General features: G+C 45.8%; 1 protein-coding gene across 1 annotated transcript; it reads right to left on the bottom strand.

Moving 5' to 3' along the window:
- Window positions 1-3,777: 3,777 nt before the first annotated feature.
- On the bottom strand, window positions 3,778-15,423 carry CCKAR (cholecystokinin A receptor). The gene is made up of 5 exons (XM_090268199.1): window positions 15,133-15,423; window positions 14,223-14,474; window positions 10,002-10,263; window positions 8,058-8,185; window positions 3,778-7,137 (listed from the first exon to the last, which is right to left on the bottom strand). The coding sequence occupies exons 1-5, from the start codon at window positions 15,242-15,244 to the stop codon at window positions 6,590-6,592; spliced, it is 1,302 nt and encodes a 433-aa protein (XP_090124325.1). The 5' UTR covers window positions 15,245-15,423; the 3' UTR covers window positions 3,778-6,589.
- Between the last annotated feature and the right edge of the window lie 802 nt (window positions 15,424-16,225).

Below are 16,225 nucleotides of genomic sequence, written 5' to 3'. Positions count from 1 at the left end.
AAGAGCTAAAGGGCAAAAAAGCAAGTTGAGGGGGGCATGAGTGCAAGGAACTACTTGGGGAACAGCAAATCCTTCTGTTCCAGAAGGTAACAGGGAATGGACCAGTAAGGAAAAAAGGTTGAGTCTCAGTCACTGGAAACTTAGATGTCGGGCTAAGGAAGTGGGACTGTTAGGCAGTGGGAAGCCACTGAGAATGACTGGGCAGGAGTGAGGTGTTCCAAGCCTTATATTGGCAAGACTGACCAATCTGATCCCAGAGCATGGTGTGAACTGAGGTGAGAGAGCATTGGGGGGTGCGAGATCAGTTGCTTTGCCTTTCCAGGTGACGAGTAACAAATAATTCTGAATAGGGTGTTCTCAATAAAACTCAGAGAGATCAGCCAGACCGAGTTAATAACTGAAGGAGGTGTTTAGATCTGGCTTATGATGGCCGTCATTCATTAAGTCCCTACGGTCTGCCAGGCACTGTTCACACATTCAGGCAAAGATGGAGAGCAGTTAGGGAGTAGCTTTGCTTTTCTCCTGCCTCTGTCTTCAGGCCCAGTCTGTTGGAGTGTTCCTGTCCCCTGCCACTGCGCGATCTGTCTGGCTGACCCCACAGCTTGCCCCGTCTCTTCATTGGAACACCTTCGGCCTCGGGTGTTGAGCGTGATAGAAATCAAACCTTTGATCTCAGATCCAGTCTCAAGCTTCTTTTTTTCCCTTTAGGTCAGATAGGTCCCAGTCCAGACAGCTACCACAGAGAAGAAGCTGGTTCTGCCTCTGGGTCTCTGTCTCTCCCTCTCTCCCTTGTTTCGTTTCCTCTTGAGGATGACAGGAAAGGACAAAAGTGATGCTGTCTGTGCTGCTTCGTTAGTGATCGATGCCCTTTGTCACAGCGGGTGTGCCAATGCTGGTTCTTCCTGTCGGGGAGGGGGCAGTTGTGTAGGTTTTCCTGAGGCCTGCCCCCTTCCGGCACACACCTGTGTGGGCCTCCATAGTATGCGGTTTTCTGTTGTGGGCGATGCCTTCTCTGGCCAGGTCCTCCTGCTCTGGAGTCATGGCTCCTCACACCCACCCATGGGTACATGCTGCGCCTGGAGAAGTCCCCTTTGGTAGCCTTTAAATGTCACTTAAAATTTACTGTTATTAATATTCTTTAATATTGTTTAATATTCAAGTTTCACAAAAGCCTTCGAGCTGAGTGCTATAATACATCAGGGCATCCTAGTATAACAATAATCTGCACATTTCACAGGGGAAGGGAGACTTGATAAAAAGGTCGCAGGAGGAAGGGCAGACCAGGAAGATTCACACCTCAGGCTGGTGGATAAGTTGGCCTGTATAGTCTGCTCTCTCATGATTCTGGGAAGCTAGATCTACCTTAATAGTGTTGACAGTTTGCCAAAGAGGTGAAAGCTTGTTGACTGATTGTATCTCTTGGCTTCCCAGTGAGGTGGCAAAGTGTGCTTGTTAGCTGCTTTCTAAAAATAAACGCAGGGATGGGGTGTCCAGGACACAAGATCAGAAAGCCAGCTCTGAAATCCTCCACATCCAAGGAGCTCAGGGAGGGACCAAACGTCCGTGGGGGGTGGGGGCAGGGAGGAGGAGGAAACAGAGACAGATTCTTCTTCCTTAGGGCTGTTTAGCACAAGGATGAGGAACTGTGACTTGTAGCAAAGGAAATCTCCCACTATCGATTACTATTGATTACCACTCAGTGTCACCTAGTCCTGACGGCAGGCTGCTGGCATTAGAAAGGGACCTGATCCTGCCTTTGACATTTACCACCTACCTCACCTTGGACATGTTACCAGCTCCTCTGAGCCTTAATTTATTTACCTGTGAGATGTGGAAAATGATGCCTTGTTTTTAAGATTAAATCATGAACCATATATAGTAGACATTCATTCATCCCTTCTGTGGGTGTTCATGGTCACCTGCTGTCACTAGTGACTTGCACAGTGCATAAAGCAGGCTTCAGTAAATATTGATACCTCTCTCACCTAGGCCAGGTTTATTGTGGGAGTGAGTGTTGATGCCTGCATTTCAGCAGGAATGCAGCTGGTGTTCCAGGGACCGGCCTTCCTGATGTCACTCTGGGCAGCCGTGACCTACAGTGGCTGAGAGCTGTCTGAAGTCTCTGGGGCCCCTGGCAGCCTCCTGCAGTGGTGTCCTGGAAGTCACGTCGTCCTCAGAGATGCTTATGTGCTTGGGCATCAGGGGGCTTCTCTGATTGTAAAGTTGATGGGAAGTCACTGGAATCAAGGGCGGGTGTGGAATAATCAGAGAGCACAGCAAATTCTGGCCCACTGATGATCACACAGAATCAGACATGAAGCAACAACCCCCCATTTTGCACAAGGAAATCAGTATCCAGAGAGGGTATGTGACTTGCCTGGAGCCACACAGCAAGCCGGTGACAGGGCTAAGATGGGGACACAGAGTTTCAGACTTTCCTTCCAGAGTCTATCCATCCTCCTTCCCCTCAGAGGACATGTTTCTAGCCAGTGAACTTAGAAGCAGGATTGCTGGACTTCCTGTACAGCGTGGAGGATGGGAAAGATCACGGCTGCCCCATCAGACTTGTCCTTTGTCAAGCACTTTGGCGCTCAGTGACAGAGGCCTTGGTTAGGATGGCGTGTCCTCCCCAAAGGGACCAGCAAAGGATTGGCCTTGAGGAGTGACTCCACCAATTGTATTCCTTCATTCCCTCACTCCTCAGTCCCCACACTCCCACTGAGTCCGTTATGTCTGTGACCAATGCTGGGTGCCCAACAATTTATACTTGTCTGACCCCTCTTCCTGGGTGAGGAGGACCTGAGAGTTCCCCAGGCTGGGCTCCCAAGAGCTGGGGTGGGGTGTGGACTTACGGGACTGGTCCTCAGCTGTGGGGCTGGTTTAGGTCACCTGGAATCTGTGTTCCACTGGAGAGTGGTCAGGAGAACAGAGGGTCAGAGACATCCCTTCCAAAAAACCAGAGGGATCTCCCTGAGGGTGGAGATGAGAGGTTCTCACAGGGGTCCGGCAGGGCAGCAATGGCAGGGGCAGCTGGGGGCAGGGGGACAGCTAAGGGCCAGGTGGGCTTTGATAATATTCATCAGCACTCACGAGTGGGTGGGTACTTCAGCATGCATTAGGGGCAGGGTCACGGTGTCTTACTGTTCTCCTCCAGGGAAAGGGGGCAGGCAGGAGCAAAGCAGAGGGATGCCACAGACCAGTGGTTCCCAACCCCCTCTAACCCCCTTTCTATTGTGTTAAAAACACATAATATAAAAACTTACCATCTTAACCATTTTTAAGTGTCCAGCTCAGTAGTGTTAAGTATCTTCACATTGTTGTGCAATAGGTCTCTAGAATTTTTTTTATCTTACAACACTGAAACTGTGTACTGGTTAAATACTAATTTCCCCTCCTCCCACCTCCAGACCTTAGCAACCGCCTTTCCCCTTTGTTGTTATCCTGATGACTTGAGATATTTATGAGTGGAATCATACAGCATTTGTCCTTTTCCCTAACACCTTTCCATTTGTGTCTTACACTGTTCACAGGTACAACACCCTCTCATTAGTAACAGTTTTAATTACACACACACACACACACACACAGGGATAAAGCAGAGGGAGAGGCGGCTGCAAGTGCTCACGCAGCTGAATCTTGGATGGGGATACATATAGAGGTGGAAAAAGCCCTACAGACGTTCTGATACTGTCCCCCTCTCCCGAAAATGCGTCTTCCTTGCTGAGAATCCCTGCTGTGGATGGAAGGAGGGTCCCTCAAAAGCACAGGAGGCAGAGCAGAAGTCAGGCACAAGATTTATTGAGCACTCACGGTGTGCAGACTACTGGGCAAACACTGGAAGGAAATACAGCGGAGGTGTCACAGCTACTGTCACTGGGCTCGTGAAGATTACTTGGTAACGGAATGGAGGGCACACCTGTTACGCATACACAAACATGTGTAACCGACCACATAGCTGCATGCACTGTGCATTCTTCGCTACAAGCTTCTAGTGAGCAGGGAGCGCAGTAACTAGGGCACGAGAAGCCACTGGGACACAGGCTTAAAAAGATCAAAGATAAACTCAGGCTGTAACTTGCTGCTCTGCTGATGAGTGGGAGCTATCAGAAGACACTCGAGAATCCCAGAAACTTGGTGATCTATTTTTCTTAACTCTACTGGTCACTTTATTTCATATCCAAATAGGTAATCCACGCTGGAATGAGATAAAAGCAGTTGACTCAACAAAATACTGGAATAGATTTATATTTTAGAAAAATGTTTAAAGAGTACAATTAGCCTGTTGATAGTACCATTCCCAAAGGTCAGGCACAGATTCTAAAAGTTAATATCATTTTTTTCATTGTTATTATTTTTTAAAGCTTCCATTATGTAAAAGACCTTCCAAGAAATTTAGTGAAGAGAGGTATTTTATCGGTCTGTATTTGGGAAATCTTGTTTATATTTTTAGGAGATTCAAAAATTATTTTATAGGAATGTATTTTGTGCATGGAACACTAGTACTCATACTAAAAATTAATTTGTTGCTTATCTGAAATTATAATTTAACTAGATATCTTGTATTTTTATTTGCTAAATCTGACAACTTATTCTTAGGTTATTATACCTTTGGAACTTCTAGATGTTCCCAAGAATGGGGGAGGGGTGTGCTAATTTAGCTTCATTTATCTGTTAACACTGCCAGAGGGGAAGGATTATTCTTCTAGAAGAAAAATTGTAGATTTTGTAGGATTTGCTGAAATGTTGGAGACATTTTCAATTTCTCTTACCTTTTATCATTACCCTTTTAGCAATGCATATTTTAGTTGAATTTTTACTTTGAAAGTTTTGAGATGACTGGTTGTAAATATCAACATTATAGTGCAGTCTGAGGACTAGAAAAACTAATATCTGACTTGAAAAGTCTCCTATAATAAAGTCATGTCCTCAAATTTTTTGTGCGTTAGTGACCATCAACCCACCCAAAAGAAATGGTGACACTCTTATCTCGTTAAATTATGCACTGTCCCTTTCCCACTTCATTATCACTCTTTGCCATTCTCCCCCCCTTTCCCTTGTTCACATTGATTTTTTCAATAATTGAGACCACTGGCCCTTGTGGGTCACAACTGGTGTGAGACCTAGACCAGTGGACTGTTGGTCGTGGCCCCATGAAAACAAGAAAAAAAGAAAAGCTCACTTGTCAGATGCTTGGAACCATGGAAGCTATAGCTTATTTTGTGTGTGTGTGTGTGTTTTTTTTTTTTTACTTCCTGCACTAGCATGTAAACTTGTTTTATGTCTGTATTAATTTATTTAAGCAGATAGGACAATGTTGCCCCCTTTCCCCCAAGAAAGAAGTACCATCATAGACTGGACTGACACATTCTATTCTAGAAGTACATTTCTTATTATCTAAATGTGTAGCTCACATCTTATTTTAAATGGAGATTTCTATATTGAAGGACAGAGATTTCAACACTAATTTTGCAAAGAAAAGAAGTTCACAAACTCTAACCCTGGTGAAGAAATGTAAAACTATAACACTTGCTGAATCCCAATGTCAACTCACTTTTTTAAAAACACACTGAGGAATAGACACATATACAAAGAACATATATGTTTGGTTTACACATGCACATAAAATCAATTATTAGCAAATACATAGATTGTATGTAAAGGCATAGACAGCTTTGACATTCAAAAGCTATTTTGTTCATTGAGTCCAGGTATGCCAGTTTTTATTCTGGGCCTGACTACACGTGCGTCCACCCTTCGCCAGGTTCGCACAGGTTCCAGCTCTCCTTTGTACCTGGAGGTCTTTCTGGAAAAGAGGAACTGCTAGATGAGTAGGAAAAATTAATCTGAGGCAAAAAAGCCACAGGGCTAAGCAACAGATACCATTAAAGTAGGAAAAAAGTTTCTATGCACCTTCTGTAACTTACTAAGTTCCTAATAGTAGAATACCATTTGATCCAGCTATTTGCCTGTATTCTCTGTTATTTTCAGAACCATAAATTCCAAATTCCATCACTGAGACAGTTTCTTATGCTATTCTGATGACCGCACGCACGTATGTCTCTGAATGTCCTTGACCAACCTCAGGAAGATAAAGAGCCAGAGGAGCGTTTGCTTTCTCTTCCCTTTTGTGGTCATGGTGAGGGGGGACTACTGAATGCACATGAGTGGTAGACTCCCCAGGAGCAAAGCAGCCCACAATTCTGCATGAGCAGAAGCAGAGCATGGAAGTGTGTCGCTGTGGAGTGAGAGCCCACCGTGGAGAGTCTAGAACCTGCTAAAGCTCAGGCGAGTCCATATCCCCAGTGGAACGTGTGCTTGGCAATGACACTCGCAGCCTGAACCCTGTCGGTCCCCTGTCAGTGGCCTGCTGAGGTCTTCCTGATGGCGGATGTTACTGAACATTTCCTACAGTGAACTGCCTAGATACGGAGTCATGCCCCATCCCAGCAGCGCTCCCTGGGGCCCAGGTGAAAGTTGAGAAGCAGACAATTAAGAGTTCCCACTGCAATGGAGCCTTTCTTGTCCCTTGCTTCCTAAATCCTCTTTTTTTTTCTCCTCCTTCCTCCTGCCCTGCAGGGCGGCGCCCAGCTCACGGGGCCGGGGCGGAAGCACCCATGTGGCTGTACGAATACCTGGACAGTGAGGCTTCCGTGGTGCGGCCCTCCTCCTCCTCCTCCCCCGCCTCTCCTCTGGCCCCTGCGGGCCCCGCATTGGGGCAGCAGGGGAACGTGGCCATGAAGCCGAGGCGGAACCGTTTGTTCATGAAGCAGTAGATAATCGGGTTGACGCAGGAGGAAGTGTACGACAGCAGAAGAATGAAGGAAATAGGGGTCCCAGAGAGGTGGCGCTCGGCGGAGGACGGGTCATAAGCGCGCCACGCGTTGGCGCTGAAGATAGGCATCCAGCACAGGAAGAAGAGCACAACGATGACCATGAGCATGCGGATCACCCGCTTCTTGGCCATCAGGTTGGCGGCGGAGCTGCTGCTCCGGATGCGGCCGACCCTGCCGCCGGTGGCGGAGGACAGCCGCTGCAGCTCCAGCGCGCGCGCGTGCGCCCGCCCGTGCCTGGCCTTCTGCACGTAGCAGCCGTCGCTGTCCTCGTATCGGCCGCTGCTGCCGGTGCTCGCTTTCCTTTCTGGGTGGGCAAGAGACATCCGTTTATTGTTCAGGATGGGCCGTGCCGGAGAGGAGGCACGGGGCACAACCCCTCCATCAAGGGGGACAGTCCAAACCCGATCTGAAGAGTGGGGTAGGCAACCTCGGACCTGCAGTACGGGTGAGTACTGATCTACACTGCTTTTTCCTACGAGTGAAAAGCTACTGAAAACGAATAAGATAAGGTATAATATATGACGTACATAATGTGCTCTATAACATTTTATATATATGTAGAGTATAAGGATAAAAAATGATTAAGGAATGAATATCCAAACTCGTTTCCTTCCTCCCCGGCTCCTCAGTGGCAAGTTGCCTGCTTACTTGGGAAGCCTCCGTACTGTTTTTCCCGTGAGGAATCTAGATAATGAACAAAAGTCAACAAAAAGCTAAGCAGCTGGAGAGACTGAGCTATACATGCGGTAGAGAACGAAGTGGAGAGGTGGAGTGAGAAAGGGAAACAGTGAGGTCAACAGAGGTGTTGGGGTACATTTCAGTGGATAGTGGGTCGGAAAGAATCCGGCTGGGGTTCGGCTTTGTGACCGCTGCAGTGTGACAGTGGTGGGAGGGGACGGGCTAGAGGACTGGAGTTACAATTAGCTCCGGTTGCTCAGGGGTGTCCGTTTGAATACAACATTACAGAAAGTCCTGGGACACATGGGCGCTCAGCTTCCATTTGGGGGTCTGTGTGTATTATCTCATTTTATTCCACTCGGCACCCTTTGGAGAGGGGTGATGTCCCTGTTGCACAGGAGGGGAAATGGAGATTCTCGGTTTCTGGACGGTGCCTTTGACACAGTCTGATAATACTTTTGAAAATCTCCAAAGTACTGTGGGTTAAGCTATAGAAAACAAGCTGTTTGATCTTTTGGCATAAAAATACAGCTAAAAGACAGTTACCTCTAGCAGACTTCTTCTGGCTAGCATCAAACTTTATTCCTTGGTAAAGTTCCAAAGAGATTAATCCGTACGCCACCATCATTACGATTCCAGGAATAAGAAAGAGGATGAGTAACAGGAACGTGTGCCTAATAAAATAAAGAGAAATCCAATAACCAGCAATCTAGTATTTCAAACTCAGATGGGATGGAAGAAATAGGGTTCATCTCCATTGTAACTGGTCTGAGCAAACAGTAATTATTAGCATTTACTATCCGTGGAAATTCCATGTCATTCAGTAGAAGTTATTTACTTCTTTTTTTCAGATAAAGTCTCTTATGAAGCATTAGTTAAATTGGAAAAGTTCAGCATGATTCTATGCCTGAAACAAGTCTACGTATAAAGTTAATGAGAGCGTTAAAAAAAATGTGAATTTTATCTTAATAAAGCTGTTAACAAAAAAAAACAAAAACAAGAAACCCACAAAAAACAAGAACTTACGTTCATTGAGGACTTCTTAAGTGTGTTACACAATAGGGTAAGCATTTTATATAGATATTACCACACTTAACTCCCATAATAACCTTTGAGGTAGGCAGTATTATCATAATGCCTACTTTATAGATAAGGAAATTGATACTTAAAGAGACTTAAATAACTTGTCTGAAGTCACACAGCTAGTGGCAAAGGTGGGATTCGAATCCAAGCACTATGATTCTAGAACCTGGGCTCTTGAGCATATCAATGTGCCATTTGTTGATTCTGTGACAGCAGAATAATCAGAAGCACAGGCGGGAATGATGGCAGGCCTCCTTGGTTTTGCAGAACAGGGCATTCTGCTGTTTCTGATGCTTCAGCACAGTGGCATGCTCGCTCTAGTGCCTGGTGGGGCAGAGCTATGCTTCCTCTAAACACATTTGATTCTTGAAGCATCGCAGCCTCCTCTTTAATGAGTCTGGCCCCTAAATCACTTTTGTAGTCTGGCATGTGTAAGGTTACGCGATTAGGCCATAAAATTGTCAGAGACTTGTGGTGGCGGGGCCATTTCTCATTTCAATTGGACATGTTTTGATAAGATTCCTTTTCAAGTCTCCCATTTGCAACATCATTCTGTGTGTGTGTGTGTGTGTGTGTCACTGGATTGAAATGGAAAAAAAAAAGAAGGTGAAGAAATATTATCTCAGTTTTGAGCCATTTAAAAAGGTCTAGGTCTAGCTCCCTGATTCTAAAACATGCTTAAAATTAGTAACATAATATCCTGTATTCGTGTAGTCTTTTAAAAGATACTTAATGACATTTTTATATACACAGTCTCCTTTGAATCTTACAGCCACAGGATGAGGTAGATAAAAACTATATTATTAAACCCTTGTATAGATAAAGAACCTCTACCTCAGAGAGCTTATGTGAATTTGTCCCATGCCACCCAGCAAAGAAACAGGTGTTAGACTCTTGCCTTTTTATTTCCAGTAAAGTGCTCTATGCAAGTACTATCGCTGCAGCTCTAAGAAAAACCATGTGGGATCTAGGACTCATCCTCACTCCGTTTTCAATTCTTAGCAAATCGTAGCCCCCTCAAATCATCTAGCCCAAGCCCCTACTAGGTCACCCAGAAACACGCCACATAGTGGAAGGCACAGAAGCTCTGTCTCTTCTAGGTTTGTGACTTTGAACAATTTACTTCACCTCTTGTGTCCCGCTTTCCCCATCCGTAAAATGGGGACAATAATAGTAACTACATGTTGAGAGGATTAATTGAAGTAACAGATGTATGGCATTTAAAACAGGCACTCTCGAGTGTCTGCTATCACTGTCATCCTAGAAAAAGGTTAGAATGATTCTTCTCCAAGTATTTTCAGGAAACTGACCTCCCAGCCACTCGGGATAATACATTCGGGTTTTTATGAAAACTTCAAAAAATTGTATCAAGTTGTAGCAAACAAATGAACATTAGGCAGGCCTTACCAGGATTGCTGCATAACGTCGTTTGGCAGTAGGAAGCGGCACATGTTCGCGGTCTGGTTGTTATTTTTGGTAAAAGGCACCAGCTTGCTATAGATTGGGTACGGAGTCATGATGGTAAAGGAGAGGCACCAGGTAGCAACAATCACCTTCAAAGCATGGGATTTCGTCTGCCAGACCCGAGACTGTAAGGGTTTGCAAATCGCACCATATCTCTCCAGTGATATGGCAACCAGATTAAAAGTGGATACACTCACAGAGGTGCCTGGGAAGGAACAAAGAGGTTGGTTTTGTAGGTTCTGAAAACCAAAGTTTATTTGCACATTAGCTTAAGCGTATCTGATCTGCACAGGTTTGATAGCAAAGGAAATTGCCCAGAGGGTAAAGCAATCTCATGTGGGTTTATTTTTTTTAATGATTTATCCCCAGCTTTGTTCTAAAAAGGGTTTAAGAAAGCAGTTAAAGAAATGTATTTGCAAATAGATCATATTGCCAATTTTCAGATAAGTATATTGAACTTTGATTACAACCTAACTTCTTCTTGGGCTGACTGTGCTCATTAATTAATAACCAAGTGGATGAAATATGTTCCTGCCCCACAGAGGAGACTTTGGAGTAACCCTCAGAAAAGCTCTGATTTGAGCATGTTCTGCATAGTTAAGTTGACCTCATCACCCAGATTCTCAAGGACTGACCCCTAAAGGTCACTGGGGTCTGAGCTAAGGACATTAAAACTCTTTCTGAAAATTTCTAGTACATACTATTTATAAGAGTGAAACATTCCAAATTTCAAAATGTAGATTGTTGAAAAAAACACATAATAAACAAGATTGGAAAGGAACACTCCATACTGTGACTAAAGGTGTCTCTGGATGGAGGACTAGGGTCTTTCTTCTTGTTCTTCTTGCTTTTCTGTATTTTTGTAGAATGAGCATGCATCCGCAATGAACAAGGCATCAAAGCATCTCACTTAAAATCATGTACTGAGGTGTAGTCACAAAGGCTTAATTTTCCTTAACTTTTGTGTTCCACGTGTGTATACTTATTATAATGTCTTATCCCCTTATCCTGTACCTGGCTGGTTTGGCTCAGTGGATTGAGCGTCGGCCTGCGAGCTAAGTGTCGCTGGTTCGATCTTCCAGTCAGGGCACATCAGAGAAGGAAAACTCTGACTCCAAAAAACCTCCGCTGCCTTGCGGCATACCTCTTCAGGGGAAAGGCTAAGGGAGTAAACCCTGACAGAAAATCCGGAGCCGGAGTCCCTAAGGCGGTTTGACGTTGTAGTCAACACCGGCAACTCCTGCGGCGCACCTGAAGCCAAGCTGTATTGACTGCGTCTTTCCCTTGGACCCTTCAGCTGCGAAGAGAGGGGGGGTCTGCTGCATGGGCAACAGCAGACCCTCCATATCACCCTGCCCAGGCTTTGTAGCTTCAGCTTCACTGGAGAGGACACTCCAGTGTCATCGCAAGATGACAGATACCGTGTCACTCCCGAGTCGGACTGCACAACCATTCTCGGCGGTGCAGATAGACTCTTAAGAAGCTACACCATCGTCTCTCGAGACAGACGGCTGCCGACGATCCCCTTATCCCCATAAAACTCCCTTTAATTCTTCATCCATGAATTCTGTCAATTCTTCTGATTCTATCTTACAATAGTGTTTTAAACCGAAGGCTTCATCTGAGTCTGGGAGCACAGATTCTTAGCCCGGGGCCTTTTATGGTTATAAATTAATTCTCTAAGACTATTCATGAAAATGTTCTTTTTCTAGGGAGAATATTCATAGCATTTCTTAGAGACTTAAAGAAAACTGTAATCCCCAAACCATTAAATACCGGGTTAGCCAAAAGGTTTGTTTAGTTTTTTTCCGTACGATGGCTCTAGTGCTTAGCTGTGGTTTTTTCCCCCATTTTTTTTATTGTTCTATTATAGCATCCCATCCAGCCCTCTCCCTGTTGCTGTCCCCTGCCTTTGTAGTTTTTAACTTCATACAAAACAATCTTGTTAGACTGCACTGTGACAGCTGTCATATCAGCGTGCATTTTAAAAAAAGAAAACTAATCAAAATTGGTGAATTTTTGTGCAGGCATTTAAATACCGAAGATGAAAGAATATATGCAACATTTTCTGGGTATTAAGCTTTATTCTTTCAAGAAAGGTAAAAACATGACTGAAACGTAAAAGAAGATGTGTGCAGTGTTTGGGGAAGGTGCTGTGACTGAGCAAACATGTCCAAAGTGGTTTGTGAAGTTTCTTGGTACTAGTGACATTTTGGCCAAATAATTCTTTGCTGTGGGGCCGTCTTATGCAGGGGAAGTTGCTTAGCAGCGCCCCCGGCCTCTGCGCACTAGAAGCCAGTAGTGGGGGATAGCCGACGTACTCAAAATATCGAAATCAGTAGTTATGGGTGATAATGAAAAATGTGGCTTTTATTTTATGGAAAAACATGAAGGACCTTCTGGCCAACCCAATGAAAACTCGGGCTCTGAGACAGGATTTGCTGTGTTTCCCTCAGGAGGCAGTGACATATCGGTTAGAGAATATAGCCCCTCACTCCTCAGGGTCAAGTCTGCGTGGTGGGTCCACAGTAATTATCAACCCACCATCAGGCAAGCACCCCTTTTTGGCGACAGGCTAGAAGTTGAATGCATGGTAACTTAGCAATGGCATTGAAGAGAACTCAAAATGAAGGGAAGAATGGAAATCAGAAGTCTAACAGAACATTACAACATTGCAAGCACTTTCAGAATCATCTTTTCATTTTAGCTACATTTTAAATCACTTTTTATTGAGGTGAAATTCACATAATATAAAATTAACTGTTTTAACATGAACACTTTTATGGCATTTAGCAAATTTTAAATTTCCTTTCACGTATCCTGGCTTAAGATTCTTAAATAATATTATCGTAAGGTGTGTGTGGACCGCTCTGAAAGCCTAAAGTGCTATGAAATACTAGTTATTATTACCACTTCATTGTTTAACAGGGGTCCTCTTCCTCCGTAGCCTGTTTTTATTTTCAGAGGACTGGGACATAGAGGGACACTTTCGTGGTTATTTGTTGATGGTGCGCAGGTCAGCAAGTCATCATTTCGTTAGTGCTGGATCCTGCTTCCTCAATTGGGAGAAATAAAGGCTTTTGAAGCTTTCCGGTCATTAAGGCTGCCCCAGCTCAGCTCAGTTCTGCATATTTTACAAGGCTTAGGCCACAACAAATACCAGCTTCCTCCCATTTCCTGCCTCTCTCCTTCCTCCCAACTGGTCCTCAGAAGAGGCAGGGACAAGACGATTTAGCATACGGAGGGGACCGAGAGAGGGGTTTTTGTTCAGCTTCAGGAGAGCCATAGAAGCTGGCAAACTGAGGCCGTGTGCTCATTTACCGCTGTGGTGCCTACTGATCTGGGTTCAAATCCCAGCTCTGTGGCTTACCACCTCTGTGTCTCTCTGTGTTTCCATTCCCTCCTCAGGGAGACAATGAAAAATAACTGTGCTTAGGGTGTTGGTCTGTAAAGTAAGATCATGGCAGTAAAATCCCTTAGCATTATATCAGATGCATAAAACGTACTGAGAAATTAGCTCTTATGATTTTTATCATCATCATCATTTTGATTGGCACAGGCAGAAAGCCACATATCTCAGCCAATCAGGGTCAATTTAGTGACCCCCACAGCCTCCATTAGCAAATTCAACTCCTTTTCTAGGGGCACAGGCCTCCCTCGGGAGAGGCTGCCTGGGAAGTGAATCCTCAGCAGGGAGTCGAGTGCTTTGCAAACAGCCCCTGTTCCCTGGGAAAGTAAGAGCAACACGAGAAAGGACCCTCCTCCACGCCCCTCGCCAGCCCCAAAGTCATGGCTCGGGTTGGGTAGAGCTCAGGATACAATCAACAGCTTTCAGAAGGTGACAGAGCAGTTTGCACCCGCCTTCCTCCAACAGAAACAAGCAAAACGAACCTCTTCTGTGGTTTCTTATCAACTTATTCCACTCTGAGAAGCTGACCTCTGACATGTACGACTGGGGACTGACTGCCGGGGAGCGGTGAGGACGGAGCTGCCCTAAAGCCAGCACCTGTGTCGGACCCATGGCCCTGCACAGCCCGATGCGTGTCTTTTATGCTCCGCAGGGCTCCTCCGCTGAGGCTGTCCGGGGTCTCCAGGGTCTGGGAGGGTCTGGGGCTGAGTGGGGTGTGGGGTGAGCTCTGGAAATAGTCACCCGCAGCAACTCACCCATGAAGTAGGTGGTGGTTTTGCAAACAGCGCTGCTGAAGATGAAATCCTTGAGCAGGTTGGGGATGAGGTTGAATGGCATGCAGAAGAGGCAGAGCATGAGGTCGCTGACGGCCAGGGACAGCAGGAAGATGTTGGTGACAGTCCTCATCCTCTTGTTCCGAATCAGCACCGTGATGACCAGCGTGTTCCCCAGCACGCTCAGCAGAAATATCAAGGAATACAAGAGAATCTGCACAGCTGGCTGCCACTCTGCAGAGAGGAGCAGGGACAGGACAGGGGGATGGGGGTGATGAGAGCAAAATGTTAAAACCTTCGCATCTGAAGCCAACGGTTACTTCCTCCTGATTTGCCCCCCGCAGGGGTGTAATCATTGAACCCAGCAATTCCTGCTCTGATGATATCCTGCAGCAGAGACAGACTGTGGGGGAGCTTCTAAAGGGCTGGTGTGTTAAAGAATCACTCCGGGAACCACTTTAAGAACAAAGCTCCTCCAGTGAATAGTGATTGCTTTCTTTCCTAGCTGCTAAGCATTCTTTAATCACTTCTTCATGCCGGATTCGCCCCAAGAAAAGGTGACAGCTAGGTGGTGACAGCACCGTTTCTGTAATGCTCGTAAGTTCGCGCTTCCACGCTTGCTTGTCCTGCCTTCTTGCTACACTTCAGTGCCTCCTCCCACTGCTTTTGTTCCCCCAAGTCCTGGACGTTAATCCCCACTTTCCCGGGGGGAACACAGAATATCTGGCTCAATTCTGCTTCTTAATCTCTTACCCAAACTTCTGAACAGATGACTTTATCCAGCCTTGTTTCAAGAGGACTTGGTTATATTTTCTCTATCAGCCTTGCCTTTGCAGATTTCCCCCGCAACTTAATAGTTTCCTGAATTAAAATAACAGTCTCTGACGCCTACCTTTGGAAGGGTGGGGCCGATCCAAGCAGAAAAGCGTCTCGTTTTCGATGCCTAGTTCACAGGGAGGAGGGATGTCACTTCCATTCACAAGAAGACTGTCAACCACATCCATCCTTGCCTGCTGCTTTCCACGCAGTGCTGGCGAGCCGGCGAATTACTCACTGTCACTCATTCCTCTAATGACCAGAGTGTCTCCCAGATGCGACCTGCCGTGGAGGGGCAGGGAGGGAGGGATCTCCAGGTGCGGGCTTTTTCAGCCATTCCTAAAGGAGACTTGAGTTCATTCCCTCAGCCCAGCTGGGCAAGCATTTGCCCTCCTGTCTTGGAAAAGGCAGCCGGTGTAATGCCAAGCCCGCTCCACCTCCAGGCCCACCCCTCCCATTCCTGGGCCAGCTGGGGCCCCTGAGCGCAGCCTGACTGTGTTAACCCTTCCCAATGTGTTGCTGCTTTGACACACACATGCATGGACACGAGCACACATGTGCCCCCAGTCCCTCTCTTCTCTGCATAGGAACCCGTCACCATCCCAGACACAGGCAGACCGAGGCCCAAATTGGCTGTGTGAGACAGGAACAATTAACACGGTAACAGATATGATAATGCAGACCATCAGGACTAAAGGACACAGAGGGAGTGCATTTCTACCTCCTTGTATAAAAGCAATTAGTGCCTTTTTAGCCTTGGAACCATGCCCAGCAACGTGTGTGCATATATAACTCCCGGCTGGTTGTTAAGTTGTTACCAACCACTCTGTTATTTCTTGTGGTCTCTGCCCTTGTTAACGGAAAGGAAGGGGTACTTTTGAATACAGGTTCCTGGTCCTTATTGCAAAAACGTTTGCAAGATTTCCCATTCATTTATTCATGTATTTATTGGTTTATTCATTCAGCACATATTCATTGAGAGTCAACCATTTGCCGGGCATTTTCTAGGCACATAAGCAAATGGTGAACAAGATTATTTGATAGTGTTAGCACCAGAAGGGAAGTTAGGCAGGAAGATGTGATGGAGAGGAACGGATTGAGGGTGCTGATTTAGATGGAGGGGTCAGGAAAGGCCTGTCAGAGGAGGGGACCATGATCTGAGACCTGGG

Source organism: Furipterus horrens, unplaced genomic scaffold (assembly GCF_987537825.1).
Source record: "Furipterus horrens unplaced genomic scaffold, mFurHor1.1.pri manual_scaffold_2, whole genome shotgun sequence".
NCBI lineage: Eukaryota > Metazoa > Chordata > Mammalia > Chiroptera > Furipteridae > Furipterus > Furipterus horrens.
This window is presented reverse-complemented; position numbering and strand designations above follow the sequence as displayed.